Source organism: Malaclemys terrapin, chromosome 1, assembly GCF_027887155.1.
Source record: "Malaclemys terrapin pileata isolate rMalTer1 chromosome 1, rMalTer1.hap1, whole genome shotgun sequence".
Classification (NCBI taxonomy): domain Eukaryota; kingdom Metazoa; phylum Chordata; order Testudines; family Emydidae; genus Malaclemys; species Malaclemys terrapin.
The window spans coordinates 187,184,694-187,206,343 of record NC_071505.1 but is presented as its reverse complement, the minus strand read 5'-3'; the positions used below and the strand labels follow the sequence as shown (position 1 = coordinate 187,206,343).

General features: G+C 41.4%; 1 protein-coding gene across 4 annotated transcripts in view; it reads right to left on the bottom strand.

Annotated features, from left to right (window-relative positions):
* The window catches only part of BACH1 (BTB domain and CNC homolog 1), a 49,781-nt gene that overhangs the window by 15,381 nt on the left and 12,750 nt on the right, over positions 1 to 21,650 (bottom strand). For all 4 annotated transcript variants that reach the window (XM_054047837.1, XM_054047859.1, XM_054047841.1 and 1 more), the window contains 3 exons: positions 15,517 to 15,814; positions 12,074 to 13,468; positions 9,426 to 9,632 (listed from right to left, as the gene is read on the bottom strand). In XM_054047837.1, the coding sequence (XP_053903812.1) occupies positions 9,426 to 9,632; positions 12,074 to 13,468; positions 15,517 to 15,756 (1,842 nt within the window). In that variant the 5' untranslated portion in view covers positions 15,757 to 15,814. The remainder of the gene's footprint in view (positions 1 to 9,425; positions 9,633 to 12,073; positions 13,469 to 15,516; positions 15,815 to 21,650) is intronic.

Here is a 21,650-nt window from a genome sequence, read left to right as displayed (position 1 = left end):
CCATTAACATCTGTATTTCCCCATCTCTTCTGGCAAATGCAATGGCTTACAAGAAAAAATGGTTACCTACCTTTTCATAACTACTGTTGCTCATGTCCATTCCATTCCAGGTGTGCACGTGCCCACATGCGATCAAAAACTTTTGCCTTAGCGGTATCCTTTGGTCGGCAGCGGCAGTGGGTAAATGCATAATGGGACGTAAACCACATGGATAAATGACCAGGCAGCAGTTCTACAGATTTCTTGAATCGGCACCTGAGCCAGGAAGGCCGCTGATGACACTTGCGCTCTAGTTGCGTGCGCCTTGACTATTCCTGGTGCAGGCACTTTTGCTAGCTCATAGTGGTAGCGGATGCAGGCCGCGATCCAGAATGAAATCCTTTGAGCAGATACTGGGTGACCTTTCATCCTGTCTCCCACTGCAACAAACAGCTGTGTTGACTTGCAAAATGGCTTTGTCCTGTCGATATAGAAAGCCAATTCTGAAATAAGCGCCCTGATCTCAAATACCCTGCAGGCAGACGTTTCCGCAAAACAACAACAAAACCTTCCAGGAGATGAGAACAGAAAGCCAGAGGTTCAAAGGGAGGCTCATGAGCCTCGACAGCATGAAATTCAGCACAAGGGCTAGGTGGACCCTGATCGATTACAGGGACAAGCCCTGGAGCTTGAGGTGCAGAAGATAATCCAGGATCACCTGCAGTGAGGCCTGCTCGGCCCATACATGTCATTCCGAAGCCCAGCATGTGAACCTTTTCCACTTGATCAGTTAAGTTGTTCTGGTGGAGGGCTTTCTGCTACCCAACAAGACCTGTTGAACTGGGGCCATGCATTCACGCTCTTCTGCATTCAGCCATGTTGCCAAGTGCAACACCACCAAGTTGGCGTACAGAAGACTACTGTGGTTTTTGACAGCAGGTCCTGCCAGAGAGGTAGTTGCAGCGGGGCGGCTATCGAAAGGTCCAGCAGCGTGCTGAACCAGTTTTAGTGAGGCCACTCTGGGGGCTATCAGGATAATCTTCACCCTGTCTTGTTTGACTTCATGAGGACTCTGTGGATCAATGGCACTGGCAGCAAGGTGTACATCAGGGCCCCTACCACGGGAGCAGGCAAGCATCTGAGAGGGAACCCTTGTCCATCCCCCGGACTGAACAGAACACATGGCATTTCCTGTTCGGATGGAACAGGAACAAGTCCACCTGGGGAATCCCCCACTTCCGGAAGATAATACTGACTGCTTCCAGATGGAGCGCCCACTTGTGGCAAGACGAGAAAGTCCTGCTGAGGTGATCTGCAAACACATTCCTGGTCCCAGGCAGATGTGTGGCTACCAGATGAGTGGCCTACCACACACAAAAGTCCCAAAGGCGGAGACCTTCTTAGCAAAGGGCAGACCATCTAGCTCCGCCCTGCCTGTTGATATAATACATGGCGGTGGTATTGTACGCAAGGACCTGCACTACCTTGCCCCTCAGGTGGGTTAAGAAAGCCTGGCAGGCCAGGCGAACCACTTTGAGCTCCCTGACATTGATATGGAGGGCCAGATCATCTCGCAGCCAGCAGCCTTGCATGCTGAACTCACCCAGGTGGCTCCCCAGCCCAGGTCTGAAGCATCAGAGACCAGGGTCAGCAATGGGTCTGGGGTCACAAAGGGAACTCCCTGCAACACCAACCTGGGGATCATCCACCAATCCAGGGACAATGGGATGTAATCCGGCACCCTGACTGCCTGGTCTAGATAGTGCTTGTTGGGGATGTAAACCAATGCCAGTCATGCTTGCAGAGGCCGGAGATGGAGCCAGGCATCACTGGCCATGTATGGACAGGCGGCCATGTGGCCCAACAACCACAGGCAGGTGTGAGCCAGGATGAACCGGTGGTTCTTCACATGGGAGATCAGGTCTGACATGGCCTGAAAATGCACCTCTGGAAGGAAGGTTCTGGCTCGCGTGGAGTCAAGAACCGCCCCAACGAACTCTATTCATGTCCTTAAGGTGGACTTTTTCTTGTTTCCCCAACAGGCCCAGGATGCAGCAGGTGGAACGCACAAGATCGAGGCATCTCTGCCCTTGTTTCCGAGACCTGTCCTTGATGAGCCAATCGTCAAGATACAGGAAGACCTGGATCCCTCGACATCTCAGGTAAGCAGCCTCTGGCGCCATACATTTTGTGAAGACCCCTGAGGCCGATGACAGGCCAAAGGGGAGCGCGGTGAATTGGAAATGGTATCCGCCCACTATGAAATGGAGGAAGCATCCGTGACCTTGGAATATGGAAATAAGCATCCTTCAAGCTGAGGGTGGTGTACCAGTCTCCCGGATCCAGGGAGGGGGATGGAGACTAGGGAGACCATGCAAAACTTCAACTTCTTGAGAGATTTGTTGAGGCGTCACAAGTCCAGAATGGGTCTAAGGCCCCTTTTTGCTTTTCTGATTAGGAAATAACGGGAGTAGAACCCCTTTTCAGACATGTCCAAAGGGACCTCCCTCCTCCACCACCACCAGGTGCAGGAGGTTCTCAGCCTCTTCAGTGAGTAGTCATGAGAAGGGTCCCTGAAGGATGAGGGGGAATGGGTGTGGGAGGGAAGGTTGGCTGAAAACTGCAGGGGGTAGTGACACTATGTCCAGCACCCAGCAGTTCGAGGTGACCCACAACCAGGCTGAACAGTAGGGATGAAGATAGTTGAGGAAAGAACGGGATGGATCCTGGGAGTTGACTGGGGCATTGCTCTCAAACGCACTCTCAGAATGAGCGCTTCTGGCCCCCGGGATGCTTTGCCGGGTTGAGCCACGCAGGTGAGCAGGAGGATGAAGGGCGGCGGCAGTTGAAACTTACGTCCCTATCCCTTCTCCTTGCAGATCCTGGATGAGACTGCCAAGGCCTTGGCAACAGGGGTGGCTGGAACTGCTTCCATGCAGACTATGGCGTATGCATGCCCAGCGAGCAAAGGGTGGCTCAAATATCTTTTAACCCATGCAGCCTCATATCTGCCGCCTCAAAAAAAAAAAGACAGCTCCCATTGAATGGGAGATCCTGGATTGAGGTCTGCATCTCTTGTCAGAGGCCAGTGTTCTGAAGCCAGGAGCTGGGCCTCATAACCACCTCCAACACGACCACCCTAGCTGCCGAGTCAGCCGCATCCCACGCCATTTGGAGGGAGAACCTAGCCGCCGTGGTGCCCTCCTCAACCAGAGTGCTCAATTCTTGGGCCAAACCCTGCAGGAAGAACTCCTTGAACTTACGGCAAAAATCCCATCCATTAAAATTGTATCTGCCTGATGGTCGCCACCCGGAATTGCAGGCAGGCAGATGAATAAGTTTTCTTCCCAAACAAGTCCAGTCTTTTGACCTCTTTGTTTTTGGGAGTTGAGCTGGTGTGCCCCTGCTTGTCTTTCATCTTTTGCAGAGACAACAACCAAGCCAGGGGAATGGTGGGTATAAACATACTTGAACCCTTTGGCCAGGACAAAGTACTTCTTTTTGGAGGTGGGAGGGATGGCTGACGGGGTTTGCCAGAGGGCCTTGGCACTTTTGAGAACACCGTCATGCACTGGCAGTGCAACACGGGCAGGGGTAGAGGCTGACAGGACATTGAACAAGGTGTCTGCCTGCTCGGCCACCTCCTCCACCTGTAGTCCCAAGTTCTTGGCCATCCATCGAGGCAGGGCCTGTTTTTCTTTAAAATCGCCCCACGGGCTGACAGTCGAGGGTCCCAAGACCGCCTCATCCAGGGATGAAGACGATGATTTTACCACCAGGGGAGGCCTTGGGACATCGTCCACCGTGGGGAGGGAGGTTTAGGTGAGAATGCAGCTCCTCTGCCTCGACCTCCAATCGCACCTCATGTACTGAGTCTGGTGCCGTTGGTGCCGTCAATTGTTGTTCCGAGGGAGCGGCAGATGAGTAGTGCGAAGGGGGCATTGCCATGACCGGCATGCCCCACGTGCTCCAATAAGGCCACTGCAGTACTAGACGAGTTTTGGTGGGACAGCTCAAAAGATGGGCGAAGGGAAGACTCCAGGAAGAGACAGCAAACAAATATCCTGCTCCTTCTGAGTCCTGGGCCGAAAGATTTTATAAATACGGCACTTGTCCTTCATGTGTGATTCCCGCAAGCACTTGAGGCAGCTGCTATGGGGGTCACTTACACGCACAGGCCTGTTAAAAGTCCGCGCAGGGCTTAACCCGGGAGACTGGGGCATGTCCCACCTGGGATGAAGTCCCCGCTGAGACTAACTCCTAACTACAGTTAACTACTTAGCACTAACTACTATAAACAAAATATTAATAAGGCCCTATGGCTCTAAGTCAGTAGAAATGAAACTGCTAGCCTTCTAATGAAAGGAAAGGTGCTCCGACTAACCACCACAGGAGGTAAGAAGGAACTGAGAGGGTGTAGGGCCAGCGGCACCTGATATACCAACGCATGAGCGTGGCACTCAAGGGGCGCCACTGCCGACCCTATGGATACCGCTAAGCAAAAATCTCCGAGAACCAGGCACATGGGCATGTGCACATCTGGAATGGAATAGACATGAGCAAACGAAGAATGTCATTTTAATCAATAGCTGATGGAGAAAGCTAAAGAGGGGGTCCTCATAAAACGTTCAAATCCCAAATAGGGATAGGTCCCCTAATCTGCAGGAAAAACTCTCTCCATCTCTTAAGGAACTTCTTCATTGTAAGATGAGCAAATATGTAAAGTTCTCCCAATGAGGAATGGAAAGCCATTATAGCAGCCAAGTGTACACTGATAAAACTCATAGATAACTATTGAGTTTTAAAAGATCAGGGTTAAGGACAGCAGGGAGAGACGAGTCACAAAAACATGGTTAGACACACCAATGGTGGAATCTCTACCATTTCTGGAGGTAAGTAACTCATATAAATATTTTTCTGTTGTTTAATAATGCCTATTACACTTGTGTAGTACAAGTAGTTTCCATTTCTGCGAGCCTCGGAGTAACCAAGCCTTAAAGCAAAGAATTCTCAGGTTGAGATAGAGAATTTGACCAGCATGTTAAGCAAGAAGGTGGGGAATGGCCAGAAGATTGATTGCTGGACAAGCCACAAGGTGAATCAGGTAAGCGTATCAAGCCTGCTGGGGCCACATTGGAGATATTAGTATAACCTTCACTTTATCTTATCTTCTTTACCACTTTCAATAACAATAATGTTGAAGGAAACACATAAAGGAGGCCCCTTGTCCATGCAACAAAGACAGCATCTCCCAGAAACGGAAGGCCCAACACTCCCCTTGAATGATAACGTCACCACTTCCTGTTGGCGACAGTGGTAAAAAAGTCCACCTCCAGAAACCACTGAGTTTGAAAAAATATGATCAAGAGTCCACAAGTCCAACTCCCATTCATATTCTGGAGAGAAGTGCCTACTGAGGTCATTAGCCATAGTGATTTGTATGCCTGGGAGGTAAGATGGGGAAATTAGAACGTGACTGGTAATTCACCAGTTCCATAGCCTCACTGCTCCAGCACAAAGAGAAGGGAATCTCTGCCCTGCCACCCCACCCCCTTTGCTGGTTGATATACAACAACATGTAGGCTACAATGCCTGTTATGATTTTGATGGATGTGCTCTTGATTAATGGCAGAAAGTATAAGCAGCCATTCCTGACCACCTTCAGCTCCAAGAGGCTGATGTGTAAATGAGCTTTTTGTGTAGACCACCTGCTCTGAATGCTGTGAATCCCTAAATGGCTTCCCATCCTAGAAGACTCATCTGTTATGGTAATGATTGGAGGATGCTGAACGAATGGAACACCTACACAGATGTTGTGAGGATCCTTCCATCAACTGAGGGTGTCCCACCTTTTTGAGGGACCAACACCAGTCTGTCTAGACTGGTCTCTTTGAACTATAAATTGTTCTGACTCACCCCTGGAACCAGTGGAGATATAATCTGGCAGGCTGTGTCACAAGCTGCCATGTCTCCCAGTAACTGGATACAATTGCTTGTGGATGTCTGTGGGCTTATTTGAATCTCTGCCACTAGATTTGATAGAGTCATGAACCTGTTCCTGTCTAATTGTTACAGCATTTAAGGAAGCTCTGGTAAGGAAGGGAATGGTACCAGAGAAAGTTGTAATTCTCATGACTATGACAATCTTGGTACCAACAGGCACACACAACCCATTAAGAAGGGAGACGCTGGCTCACTGGAGACATGCAGATCCCTAGAGTACCTAAGCTCTTGCAGTACTTGAGTTGTCGGAACCAAAAGTGGGGCCTTCGTCAAGGAGTCCTTTGTAATAGAAATCAATGGTACTGATGATTTTGACAGTCTCGAACACTGAGTAGTATGAGGCCACTTAGGCTTCTGCAGTACTAAGGGAGTCACATGGCTAGGCACCAGAGATTGAACAGTAAGATCAGATGGTACAGTCTTCTCAGAAGCCAGGTGTTTCTCCCTGCTACTCTGGTTGAGCTTAGACTGTACTGAAGATGGTTTAGGTACCAAAACCAGCTTGGCACAGTGGCTCCTCAATGAGCTCAGGTTTTGGGAGCACTACTGGTAATGGAGGAGCCTGGAGCCTCAACAGTACCCAGACCATCACCTGTGGGCTCCAAAATGATCAACCTTTGCAGAGACTGAGATATCCTGGGAAAGCTACTGCCTCAAAGAGAAGTAGAACTCTTCTTATAGCTTTCCCAGACCCTTTGGATGATCTGTCTTTCAAAGCCACGGGTTAGGACGGTGCTGAAGTAGACGGGGCATGATGCTCACTGGGAAGCTGATGTACGGGGCAGGAGGGGGTCCCCAGATCCAGATCTGAGGCAGTGTGAAGAGAGAGCACCATCATGAGCAGTTTAAGCCTGATCTCCTGATTCTTCAGAATCTTGCTCTTAAGGGCTGCAGAAAGATTACATTTCTGGGGGAATGCGTTCCCCACACTCCCCAGGCAGCAAATGCACTGGGAATGTTTGTCGCTGACTCGGATAGCTTCTTGGCGTGAGAGGCAATGTTTAAATCCTGATGACTTTGGCATAATTCCACAATGGAGGAAAAGGAGGATTCCCTCAAGAGGGGTGGAAGGAATAAACTAAAATCCTCAAAATAACAGAATAAAATAAAAATGAAGTAAAAATGACAACTACACTAATGAAACACTAAAAAACACTAACTAAATTAGAAGAAGAAGCAATAAGCTTATTAATAGTGAAGCAGGCATGCTGACACTGCATCTCAAGCAGAGGTGGTTAAGAAGGAACTGAGGGTAGTTTGCCTGTACAGTCCTACCCTTGGTGCAGGGCACGATAATATGTAGGTGCATGTGCAGTCTGAATGAGTACTGCTACCAGAAATCTCTGATCAAGGCCAGGTGGGATTCACCTGCACCTGAAGTGGAGCACCCATATGGACAGTATTCAAAAGAAATAACCTGAAATATGAGGAAATGAAGACAAGTTGTATTCACATTGATTTTCTTGCTGCGAGAGCTTTAGGTCTCCTATGCTTAAATGCAATTACTACAAAAAAAAAATCAATATTACCCTTTAAGAGGAAAGTATGTGGTCAACTGAAAAGAGAGACCAAACATCTGCTCTCAGTTCAGATTTTATTATAGCTATGTAAGAAAGTTAGTGAAAGTATCCAATCAGTTTTAAATATAAACTAAAGTTATATACAATTGTTTCTTCTGCTTAAGGTATTTCAAGTAAATACAGTGCTATTTTACAAAAACATTGTGTAATAATCTTACTTATTCAAGGACATATCTAAGTCCATTTACAAAATGCAAACACTAACTCTGTACGCTATTAGCTCTATACTGACTTGCAGTGAAATTATGGCAAATATTCAGTGCCTGCTTTGCCAGACATATCTCAAGTATTTTGCGAGTGGCTGCCTTTCCTAATTAATCTTACAAACGCAGAACATGTAGGTCAAGTTCAGCATCTTTCTGAGATTTGGCTTGATTAACAGATCATTTAGGTTACAACGATCACTTCAAAACTTCTTTCCAGGTTTGGCTGCTACTAATGTTCCTCCCTCAAACATTTCAAAGTCCACACTCTGGATCCTCTCCTATCTCCCTTATATTTAATTGGGTAATAGGTCACCTGCCTAAGGTCAAACTGCTAAAAAGGTGAGGATATTTCAGGCAAACACTGCCTGCTTGTTGCAAATTATTCTACATTATGGTTTAATTTAAAAATTTATATGAACATTAAAGTTACAATGGCCTTTTCCTTTTAGTCAATCTTTTTCAAGATACGGCAAGTGAAACTGAAAAATATCTATTACTTTTACAATTTGAAGTCAGAACTGAAGGGAAAGGAACAAGACTATCACCCTACACAGTTTTTTCCAAGTTGACAAGAGTAGAATGTTTATTTGTCCTGGGAAGGGAGCAGAGCCATGCACTGATCTAATAGTTGCCTCCTACATCAGTACTTCCCAATCTGGGGCCATCAGATTACCACAGTAGATTCACAGGAAACAAACACTGACTTGTCACTGCAAACTTACTACTGTGGAAAAGAAGCTGCTCACTGCTTTGAGACCCACCTTACCTCTCTCGCTCCTCCAATCGTCTTAAATACTGCTTACTACAAGGGAAGCTCATATTTATGACACTGAAAACTCAGGAAGCATCTCTCCAGCCCAAGCTAAGTGTCAGCTCTCACACCACAAAGCTCAACTAACAGTATATGTCCAAGCTATGTGCTACTCAAGGTTGGGATGTCAGTTGACACAGTGGAGCTTGGACATGTGCTGTTAGCTGAGCTTTGTGGTATGAGAGCAGACACCTAGTAGGAAAAAAAACTAGTTACAGTAAGGAGTATCACAATTTACAAATTATTCAATACAAAAATTCTCAGCAACTTTATTACACAGACTGTGAATCACTGTTTTGAGAAATAACTAACTATAGGGGAATACATATGTCCTTGTCTCTGGAGTTACAGGACCAAAAAAAAAAAAAAAAAAAGTCACTCTGTAGTTTGACTTTTTTAAATCGTTTAAATAAACATGCTTCTTCAAGGAAGCCTATAAACAGTTTCTATCCCTCCCAAAGAAACATTAAAATAGATTACTGAAAATATGGATTACAAATCCGAACAAAAATTATAATACTAACAAGGCTTATGCTAAATACCACCACTTTCGGTTTTGGTGCTACCCAGCTATATAATGTCTATTTAGACTGTAACTTTAAAGACAATATACCCTGTTTTGATCTATATGGCGCCTACTATTTTATTTTATATAACATCAGTATAGCAACATTAAATTACTGTAGGAAAGTGCTGTACATGAACAAAACTTTCAACGTTGAGTGCCTAACATTAGGCAGCTTAAACCAAACTTACTCCATATTTGACCAAGCTGTCTGACCCAAAAAACCAAAAACCTAATTTGAGGGATGAGTCTGACTTTGTTAAGGAATTTTCTATACATACCAGTTTTTCGATTTCAGATTCAAGATTCTGTATGCAGTCAAGTTTTCTCTTACGACAGCGCTGTGCGGCAATTCTATTTTTACTTCGCCTTCGGATATCATGGATACAATCCAGCTGTTCAGGAGTCAATTTGTGCATTTTCAGAAATGACTGAAAGTCATTTCTAGAAAGTGAAGTGATCCTTTGTGAATTAAATGGCAGTTTTACCTAAAATATAAAATATAGTTTTGAACCAAGGAGTAAACTGATACAAGCAAAATTAAAAGTCAGCTAAACTGGAGGGGTTTCTTGAAATTAATAAAACATTTACAAAAAAACAAACTTCATTGAAAGAACATGAGCAGAACTAGAACACCAATATTAACCAGAGAGGCAAAAGCAATCTGTCATCACATTTGCACAGTCACAGATAAAATCCCAGGATTTCAGGCAGATATCTTGATAGAATCCAGTAAATATAATCCAAGATCTTTGCACATTTAATTTCAGGTTTTCCAAAAAAGAATATTCCTTAGGAGTAAAATCTACTCCTGTGCAGTGGATTACAACACGCCAGGTATTAGTTAGTGCAATGGTTCTCAGCCTTTTTGGGCTCAGTACCCATTTGTAAATGTTTATGGCATGTCACAAACCAGTAAATAGTCTGGGGATAAAGGCCCTAGGGTGATTTCCAGTCGAGTGCTGCCCGCCAAAGGGGTTGGGTCCTGCCCAGCACTGATCCCACAGTGGCAGCTCCTATGCTGTGGGGCTAGCTGGGCTTGGCTCTCGGTGTGGCAACCCTTCAGGGTTGCAGCACCACTCAGGTTTGGCCACACCCACCTGACTGGACCAAACTGGAGTTGTGACCTGGCTCATTGGGTTGCAGTGCCACTCACTCAAATTTGGCCTAATCAGACTCAGTCATCATGGCTAGGTCAAATCTGAGTGCCCAGCCAGCCCTGTGGGACAGGAGCGATAGGAGCTACCAAGCAACCCTTTGAAACATTTTGGCAACCCAGTTTTGGGGCCCAAACCACAGGTTGAGAAATCCTGAGTTAGTGTATAAGACCTTCGAGAGGCATCCCCCAGCACAGTCTGAATTTCACCCTAAACCGTTAATAATATATAATATTGCATATATATGTTACACAAATACACATCTATAAATGTGTATTAAATTGTTTCTATTGTACGGGTAACTGGTTGCAACTCCTGTATTTAGGTTGCTTAACACTTTCCATTATTATATATAGAATTGAGCCTCCTCCCCCTCTATGCTTGAGCTTTGGGGACAGCAGCTGCTACAAATATGCACACATACCAACATTATAAGGCCTGTCACCAATGCTTGGTTCATGTTGAACGCCATCTTTGTTTTTCAAATGTAATATTTATATTTTAAAGTAAGCTATTAAAAGAATATATGCAGACCTAATAAAAACAAAAATGTCAAAAATAATATCAGCTTACTTTTACCTAAAGAACTGAATGCAGGAAGGGAGTCTTTCAACAGGTTTCTACTGCTACCACCAGAGACATCACTAACACTAAAGAAGTGGATGGAATGCTGCTCCAGACAATGCCATTTACCATTCCATGAATTTAAGGAATGGGCCAAATTCAGCACTGGAGTTAGCTAGCAGTTTTCCCACTTACTTTCAGTGCAAATTATGCACTGCTTATTTTGGGGGCTGAATCTGTTCTTAAAGCCTGAAAGGTAAAACATTTCTTTAGAGTAATGAAGAATTCTACATCACAGCATCATATTGTAACTTTAGAATTTCCATTTTTCTACCTAGTCTGTGGAAACTGATTATTTATGACATTCAGCTGAAGGTAAAAGTTCTACCATATGAACAAAAAAACAATGAATTGAGAGGGCTGGGAAAAAAAAGAAAAAACAGGAAAAACAGGAGTGCTTCACTTCATCACAAAAACAAGCACTAAGCAATTTCTGCAGTTGAAGAAACAGACAATATATAACCAAAGTAGCAGAAACAAGTGCAGTATAAAAGTAGTTTGGAATTATACAGAGTTCAGCTTGTCAAAAAACACAATTTCCCTCCCCCCCCCAAAAAATAATATTTGCCACCAGATTGCAACAAAAATCCAAGTTTTCAAAGTTTCCAGTGGAATGAAAATTCCAAAAAAAATTTAATATCAAACATTTTGTTTTCGTAATACTTAATCATTTTGACATTTATAGTATATTTTAAAACATATTTAATTTAAGTCAAAACAATTCAATATCAAACAACTGGAAAAGTCATTTCAATTTTTCCCCATTGAAAATTTTGTCAAAACAAACACATTCACACAAAATATTCAATTTTAACTAAATGCATATTTGATCGAAAAATTTTCCTTAGAAAATTATGCAATTAGCTTTAATACCGACATGTCTCCTCTCATCTTGCACATTTCCACACACTTCATAGACATTATGAATTTCAATAAACCTCCTTTAACAACCTAATTATTTTAAAATTACTAACTGTATTCCAACAGATCTTTCGACCATTTTAGATGGAGAAATAAAATGGTACTTTCCCCCTAGAGTTTTGAAACCAAGCAAGAAAACCATCTGGAACTAATTGGGCTTAGAATTTAGATTTCAGAAAGGAGCATACAGATCTATGGAAACAAAAATATAGCCAGAATGTCCTCACCTCACATTCCTGCTCTCTTGCTGAACAGGACTCACTGTCTCCCTCAGTGTCAGTTTCAGAGTCTTCTCCCAAACTTATCACACAAGTATATGGACATTGTTCTTGTTGTGGTTCTTGGATATAATCTCCACTATTTATCTCTGGGCTGTTTGAGCATACTTCAGTACCAAGGTTACTTATAAATGGGCAGTTGACAGAGTTCAGAGTTGTAAAAGTTCTTTGAGAACAAGGTTCAGGGCTCTCATTGAGACTGATACCTAACCATGGGCACTCTGATTTTTTTCCTGAATATATTGGTTCTGAGCATTCTTTTGCTGTTGCAGGTGACAAACGCATTTGACAAGCAGTCTCTGTATTGTAAATGTCACTCCAGAAACCTTTTGCTAGGTGTTCAGCTACCTCTCTCTCCACACTGCTTCGGTCACTAGTTGATGTAATGCTTATGTCTTCTCTAGCACACAAATCAGACTTCAAAAGCGAATCATCTTGATTTTCACGGATTGGTTTATCATTCCTAACGACAGTACTTGTCACAGTTTTTTCAGCTACAACTGTGTTTTGCATACTACTTAAATTCAAGTTGCTGTATTGCTCATATGGGCCTAGAAAAGGCGCAGAATAAAGTTCATGAAGTGCAACAGAAGAGTTTTGGGGAAGAGAAGCAGCATCTGTTTTCTCCATAGGACATGAGATACTCTGAGACACAGACTCTCTCTTCAATTCCTCTTCTTTCTCCCCCTCTTTCTCCCCCTCTTCCATTTCTACCTGAGTCTCTTCACATTGTGAGACCAGCTGCACAGCTGTGCACTCCTGAGCTTTTTGTATGGCATCATTAAATGATTCACTCTGATGAATGGATGTAGCGGATGTTACCTGATCATCTTTAATACTGCAGAGATTGGTTCCAGTATGGACTTTGTCACTCCCAAAAGCTTTCTGGAACTTCCTATATTTTGGGCATAGGGAAAACACGCCAGAAACATTATCTTTTTCTAAACATGCAGGATTGCATGTTTGATTGGTATCTTGGAGATGAGGAGATACTTTTGCATTTTCTTCATCTTTGCTGAGCTTTGAATTAGGAGTTGCAGTGTATTCCGTTTCCAAGAATTCCGCCACTTCATCATCTATTTCTAGGTCCCCATCATCCACAAGGGCAATGTTAACGTTTGCTTTCTCACAGCGTGAGGTACAACATTTCTTTCTAGGGCATTCCTGCTGGTCTGCTTTACAGTCCAAAAACTTGAATTGGAGAAACTGAAAGCAAGATTCCTCAATATCATGTACTCCCAAAAACTTTGCACACTTGCAAACTTCGGACACATTGTCTTTATTTAAAATAAGTTTGGCAGTATATGCAAACTGAAGCAAAGGAGCAAATCCTTTAAGTGTCACCTGTTTGGGTTTAAAAAAAAGAACAAACATGTTAGTATGGCTCATTTCTTGCTAGGCTGAGACTTGACACAAACCACAGTCCTGTCACCTTTACATGAGAAGTCAGTATGAAACGGACTCAAATCTTCCCTGCCCACTGACATGGGAGCGGCTTATCCTGGTCCTACAACTGTTTACTGACAAAGTTTTGGTGTCTGATCTACCTGGGCTTAAGACAGCAAATGGGGCCCCCTATCACAGGAACCTGCTTGGTCGGGTTAAACAGGAATCAATGAACAAACAGATCCAGTCCTGTGGGGAAATGGCAAGCAGAAATGAGGAGAGGAGAGAAGGTAGTTTTCCTTAAAAAGAAATGAACCAAGAGTTATATCTAGCCAAGCTCCATCAAAAATCCATCTTTTGATATGACAGAATTTTATTGTGACCCTTTTATAGCAGCGTTCCACTTCACAGTGGAAAATAAATTGATAAAATTCCAATATATTACTATTCCTCAAAGATTAAAAGTATCACTGTTCACTGAAGAGCAGTAAACAGATGCAAAAGCAGGATTGGATTTTCAGGCTTCCTTTCAAAACACAAGGTACTCCAGGATAATTTACCGGCAAAGTCACTATACTCCTGGCATCTAGCACACTCCTTTTTAAATGCAGCCACTATTATTCATTCACAGTCTAATGTGTTACCAATTCTGATATCAGTAATAATATGAATTTGGTCATGACTGGTTATTTAACTTCTTTGGTACAGGGTATATCCTCCATCCCCTGTTCCTCCCATTAAAAGGAAATTTGTTTCTGTCTGAACAGATACCAAACTGACAAATTATTCTCAGTTTAATGACTCACTGGAATCAGGTCCATTTCTGAAAGCTCCACACCCTATTACTACAGACCCTATTTCTGCTAGGGATCTGAATCCTCTCACAAAGAAATACAATACCCACTGAATACCACCCAAAAAGAGTCCAATAAGTTTTCTCTCTTCAATTTTAACACCAATCTCATACTCTTACTTCCCTAAAGGTTTAGGGACAGATTCTGCCTCCTTCTACCAACCCTTCACGTTTAGTTACTAACTTATGCCATGAACAGATTCACTGAAATCAAAAGTGACTACTTGCAGAGTAAAGTACTACTCAACTTAAAGGTGGCGGACCCTGACAGCGAATAAAATCAGGTTCTATTATACTCAACAATGTGATTGGGATCACTATTTTAAAACAATCATAATGGTATGCTGCAGAGTGTTCCAAACACATGGTGATATAGATTTTAGAGGAATCCTGAAAAATCTTGTGAAGTTTTAAACTATTTTGGAGCATGCTCTGAAAAGAGCAGTGTACACAACAGTTTGTATTTGTGAAAAGTTTCCATTTGTTTTCACTTACTCCTGTGGCACTGTTTATAAAATCAGCACACTAACTTAGCTTCAAACACTTGTAAAATCACTAGGGGAAAGAGGACGTCAACCTTCCCATCTTCAAATCCCAAACATATATGCAGTAGTGGCAAGTAATTAAGTCCAACTAGTGACCCGATTCGTTGAGTGTTAAGGCACACTGCATATACGAACTGAAATGGTGAATAATACAATGTATTCCAATAATACAATAATCCAAAGTATTCCCTTCTCACACACGAAGCACAGAGATCTACAATACCTTCAGCAGCATTTGAAGCCTACACCAGCTTGGGGAACATGAGAATTTAATATCTGTGCTGCACAAAATATTTTTCAAACAGAAGCTACAATCCTGCAAGCAAGCAATATTAATTTCATTTACAGCTTTTTAAAGAGATAATTTGATGTTAAATAGCTCATGTACGTTCTCATTTGTGTGTCCCCTCACATCCTTACACTGAATGCTTGATAAATGACAATTCTGAAGCAGTGGTTTGTTCACCAGTTTCCCAGTTCCTAAACCACTTAATTTAAGATTAATTACTTAATGTTAACACCAGCCTATTGTATAGCATAATTTAATGTAATGGTGTAGAAACATAATTATGGTGATGTACAGAAGTATGCCAATTAGTGCCACTCACCTCTTCCGGTAAAGTGATGAGAAGATCAGCATTCAACTGTCCCACAATTCTTGAAAGAAAATAGCTGCTACAAGCTGCAAGCACAGACCGATGAGCCCGAAATCGTTGATCTTCCACTAGAATAGTAACATCACAAAGAAGATCTTGCTTTCTCTGATCATTGAGACTGAGTAGAACATTGGTACTGTGTACTGAAGACTCGTACGCAAAAACCACGCTATTCTTCTCGCTTAAAGGCATTGTGTAACAGAAGTATTAGGGCTATTCTCAGTGGAAAGCATTCTTCTATTCTTCAAATCTGAAAAGAAACATGAAAATTTACACAGTACATAAGTATCTGATAGGAATTCAACAATAAGAATAATATGACTCATAAGAAGGGACAAGTTATACATATTGCACCCTTAAAAAAAATAAGATCACTGTTTAAGTATCTAGATTCTAAGCTAAATGAAATGTGAACAAAGATAGTTTAGAAACTCATTTTTAAGCAAGTTTCAAAATACATTCTTTAGTAAGCTCATCTTTAATTATATGATTTTGCTACAAATAAATCCTGCTCCTACTTCTCATGGAGGAAAAATACGTTTGAAAACAGCATTTGAAAAGCTATCACACATTGGTTTTTGGAGATGCATGTTGATTAAAAGTGACAAATTTACCACAAAACTCTATGACATGAAATAAGTATCTGTATTTAAAGAGCTTTTCCTGACTGCAGCACTTCAGAAATTGAAAGAGGAACAAGATATAGAGGCTCTAGATCAAAGTTCATCAAGATACTACATAAGCTGCTTTTGTTTGTTTAATGTGGTGTACACAAACAAATTCAAAGAAATCCTACAATATGCTACTTACATACAGCAATAATGACAATACCTCAAGTGATCCCACAATAAAAAAAATGGAAAGAAGATATGGAACATTTTGCAACTAGTTAGTTGGTTGGTTTGCATGGCTGCTTGGTGGCCTTATGTGGAACATGCTTGCATTTTCAGGGAACAAGTGCCTGCATCATAAAGACAGTAGAAACAAGCATCTTCATTGGCAGTCTCAAAAAAGGCACCTGGAAAATTAGTTGAACAGCCATGGAAACGGAGCTACTATTTGATGCCCAGAGATGATCCCCTAGAAGTCACAAAGCAGATTCGCTTAAAAATTTTTGTATACATACATTATGATTACAGAAATGATGTCACTTAACATGATTTTTTTTCAACTTTTTTCCACATGACCTTGGAAAGTAGCAACAGTTTTTATTAGGGCTGTCAAGCGATTAAAAAAATTAATCGCGATTAATCACACACTATTAATAATAGAATACCACTTATTTAAATATTCTTGGATGTTTTCTACATTTTCAAACATTGATTTCAATAAGAACACAGACTACAAAGTGTACAGTACTCATTTATTTTGATTGCAAAATAATACAAGTACTGTAATGCAATCTCTTTAAAATGAAAGTTGAACTTATAAATTATATACAAAAAATAACTGCATCCAAAAATAAAACAATGAAAAACTTTGGAACCTACAAGTCCACTCAGTCCTACTTCAGCCAATTGCTCAGACAAACAAGTTTGGTTGCAATTTGCAGGAGATAATGCTTCCCACCTCTTGTTTACAATGTTGCCTGAAAGTGAGAACAGGCCAGCTACAACAGTGCCAGCAAAAGCATCGCAAGATATTTACATGCCAGATGCACTAAATATTCATATGTCCTTTCATGCTTCAACCACCATTCCAGAAGACGTGTCCATGCTGATGACACGATAATGCTCGATAATGATCCAAAGCAGAGCAAACCGATGCATATTCATTTTAATCATCTGAGTCAGATGCCACCAGAAGAAGGTTGGTTTTCCTTTTTGGTGGTTTGGGTTCTGTAGTTTCCACATCGGAGTGTTGCTCTTTTAAGACATCTGAAAACATTCTCCGCACCTCGTCCCCCTCAGATTTTGGAAGGCACTTCAGTTTCTTAAACCTTGGGTCCAGATCCTTTGAAATCTCACATTGGTACCTTCTCTGCATTTTCTCAAATCTGAGAAAAAGTGTTTATAAAATGAACATGCGCTGGGGTGATCATCCAAGACTGCTATAACATGAAATACATAGCGGAATGTGGGTATAACAGAACAGGAGACATACAATTCTCCCCCAAGGAGTTCAGTGACAAATTTAATTAATGCATTTTTTTTTAAACAAGCATCATCAGCATGGCAGCATGTCCTCTGGAATGGTGGCCGAAACATGAAGGGGCATACGAATGTTTAGCATATCTGGCATATAAATACCTGCAACGCCAGCTACAAAAGTGCCATGTGAACGCCTGTTCTCACTTTCAGGTGACATTGTTTGTTTTAGCAATTGGCTGAACAAGAAGTAGGACGGACTGGACTTGTAGGCTCTACAGTTTTACTTTGTTTTGTTTTTGAGTGCAGCTATGTAACAAACAAACAAACACAATCTACATCTGTAAGTTACACTTTCAGGATAAAGAGATTGCACTACAGTACTTGTACGAGGTGAATTGAAAAACAGTATTTCTTTTATCATTTTTACAGTGCAAATATTTGTAATAAAAAATAAAAATATAAAGTGAGCACTATACACTTTGTATTCTGTGTTGTAATAGAAATCAATATATTTGAAAATGTAGAAAAACTACCAATTTAAATGTATTAAATATTTTTGGATTTCTATTGTTTAACAGTGTGATTAATTGCGATTAATTTTTTAAATCGCAGTTAATTTTTTTTTTAAGAGTTAATCGCATGAGTTAACTGCAATTAATTGACAGCCCTAATTTTTATTCAATTGTTCAAAAATGCCTAACGTTAAAAAAGCATTATTTTTAAGTCAACAGGAAAAATTCATCTTTAACTTCATATGCTGCTATGGAATAATACCAGAAATACACATTGCTTAATATTTGATCTATCTGGTGGTTTGAGGGATACCCAGCAATAGTGGCAATGGTAAGAGGTATTGTTTGTTTTTATATTCTTGGGGGTTGGTATATGGACAGTTCATTTACTTGTAATTTTGTCATTGCATTGGCAAGGTTTGTAAGGTACCTAAAGATTGAGATAGGTGTTTCAAAATTGAAATGTCAAGCATGCACTGTAATGACTATTCCTCTGTCTAGAAAAGATGGACCCAATTCCCTCTACAACAAATCCACCTACCAAACCAATCAAGGTAACTAACTTGCCTTTCCACTCCCCAGTTGCTCTCTCTCCTTCTGTCCTTTCCTTCCCACTTTATTTATTTTCCCCCTCCTCTTACCACCTCACTTTGTTTGCATATGTTCTTTTCTTCCACACCCATTTATCGCTGCTGTCTCATTTCCCCACATTGCGTGATCATTCTCTCTTCCGCTAATTTGCCTGTCTCAGTGTTGGATGAGCAAAGGCTCTGTACAATAAAAATAGCACACGTCTCCCAATATGCACAAGTTCATATGTTTGAACACAGTTTCATCAAACCCGAAAAACACCAAGCCTTTTCAAGTTTATCTATAACATTCTTCCATTACTCATTGTTATATTGATATCACCTGACACTATTTAGTAGAAGTGTCACCCCTCGACCCCGATGGAAAGAAAGAAGAGGTAACTATAAGAGTAAGAACGACAGTTTCCAAAATATGGGCTTGATGCCAAAATTTGTTTAGACTGATATGACTTATAATATTAGTATCCCCACTGGGCTGTGAAAGAGATTCTGGGTTGGTGGGAAAGCTTCAGATTATCAGTAAATCAAAGGAGTGCATGAATACAAGATTGAAAACACAACTTTAAGACTCACAGAAGAGCTGATACATTCCATTTTCCTACAGATATTGCTAAACTCTCAGGAAAGAGGAGAGTAGCCAAGGAAAACAAAGACAGCAGACATCCTAGCCTCTGCCCCTTGTTATCTGCTCTCTTCCAGCATCTGGCACAGACCAAGTTCACTCACATTCTCCAATCCTATCTCTATGCTATATTTGTACATCCCCACCTTCTTCAGAGAGACTCCTGATGGAACACAGATGGTCCTGGTTGAACAAAGTTGTGAAGACAAGTTGGTTGATACCAGGCTGCCCAATTTTTTGTAGACCATGACAATCTGTATTCAGCAAGTGTCAGCTAATTGCAATTAAAAGATGTTGGGACCAGAGTATGTCACATTTAGCGGGCAAGGCTGAACACAATTTGTCCAGACAGCTGCATTATGGCCAAGAGTGTCAGTTAAAGCTAATCTTGACAACTATGTTCAAACACATCTGAGTATTATAATGTACACAAGGTCACCGTCATTTAACTGTGGTAGAAATCTCTGCATTCAGTCTACCCTGCAGCAGTGTTGGTTGCACTGCTGCTAGAGAATTTTCTTAGTGCAGATACACCCTTAAAGTTAAGATACTTTAATCTACCTTCATAGCCTAATGTCAGCCAGAGTTATATTTTTCCATTGGGGGATGCTATAAGAAGTCTGTATGGTTTTGTTAACACTGGTGTTTGTTTTTGGAGAGGGAGGGGGAGATGAGTTAGGAAGGGGTAATAGTACTAATACTGGTAAAAACGCTACAACCTAGTCTGTTAGTACTCAGTACGTTAGTGTTCTAGTAATCCAGACAACCTATTAATGAAAAAAATACAGAAATTATACTCGCTATTTTTAAGCGGTCAGCAATGAGATATCAATGACACCAATAACTGGAACCAGAAAGTTCCCTGCACTACACTTAACATTAAAGGGAAAGCTACAAGTCCTTTAAAACAAGCCCACATAAAATAGGATCTTGAGAACATAAGAACAGCCATACAGGGTCAGACCAAAGGTTCATCTATCCTAGTATCCTGTCTTCCAACAGTGGCCAATGCCAGGTGCTTCAGAGAGAATGAAAGAACAGATAATCAAGTGATGCATTCCCTGTCGCTCATTCCCAGCTCCTGGCAAACAGAGGCTAGGGCCACCATCCCGCTCATCCTGACTAATAGCCACTGATGGACCTATCTTCCATAAACTTATCGAGGTCTTGTAGAAACAAACAGCTTCTGAAGAAAAGGAGGTAAAGTTGAGCACAGCAACCAGAATAGTTGGCTGGAAATTTTTTCCACAGCTGGAAGGGTATATCACCTCAACTGAACATCTATCGCAGGGCCCTCATTTAGACAGTGAAGTTACTCACTGAGGTAAATGGGGTAGGATGAGGGATAGATTCATACTACTGATACTGCTGATGTTTGGCTGGAAACAATATTCTGCAGGGCTAATTTTACAGCCATGTAGCCTATTATTTTACATTGTGAAGACCAACTTTGTGATACCAACCCTGCCTTGACAAAGAAAGTGAGGATTTTTAATAATACAGTAGAACCTCAGAGTTATGAACACCAGAGTTATGAACTCACTAGTCAACCACACACCTCATTTGGAACTGGAAGTACGCAACCAGGCAACAGCAGAGACAAAAAAAAAAAAAAAGGGGGGGGGGGGAGCAAACAGTACAGCGCTGTGTTAAACTACTCTCAAAATAAAGGGAAAGTTTAAAAAAAGATTTGCTAAGGTAAGAAAATTATTTCTGTGCTTGTTTCATTTCAATTAAGATTGTTACACATTTTTCTTCTGCATAGTAAAGTTTCAAAGTTGTATTAAGCCAATGGTTCAGTTGTAGACTTTTGAAAGAACAACCATGTTTTGTTCAGAGTTATGAACAAACTTCCATTCCTAAGGTGTTCCTGAGGTTCTAGTGTATACCAATTGTGAAAAATAGCTAGAACTGCAGAAAAACAAAAAGTTAAAAGATGAGAAGTTTTTCATGTCAGGTTTTCCACGAATATAGCCCATGCCATTGCTGTAAAGCCTGAGTAGTCTTTTTTTTTTTTTTTTTAAATGTGAGAAAGACCTCAAACTAACATAATTTGAGATTTTAAAAACAAAACACATTTCAGATAACCAAAACAAGTTAATTACTACTTATATGCAACAGTTTACATAGGAATTGTGAAATATATAGGGCCCCTTGTTTCCAGTTTTTATTTTATTTACTTTTTCCCAGTAATTTATCAGTGTTTATTACCACCACAACAAAAAAACAGGTGAAAATAAGTGCAAGAAACTAAATTTTTCTGGGTAAATAT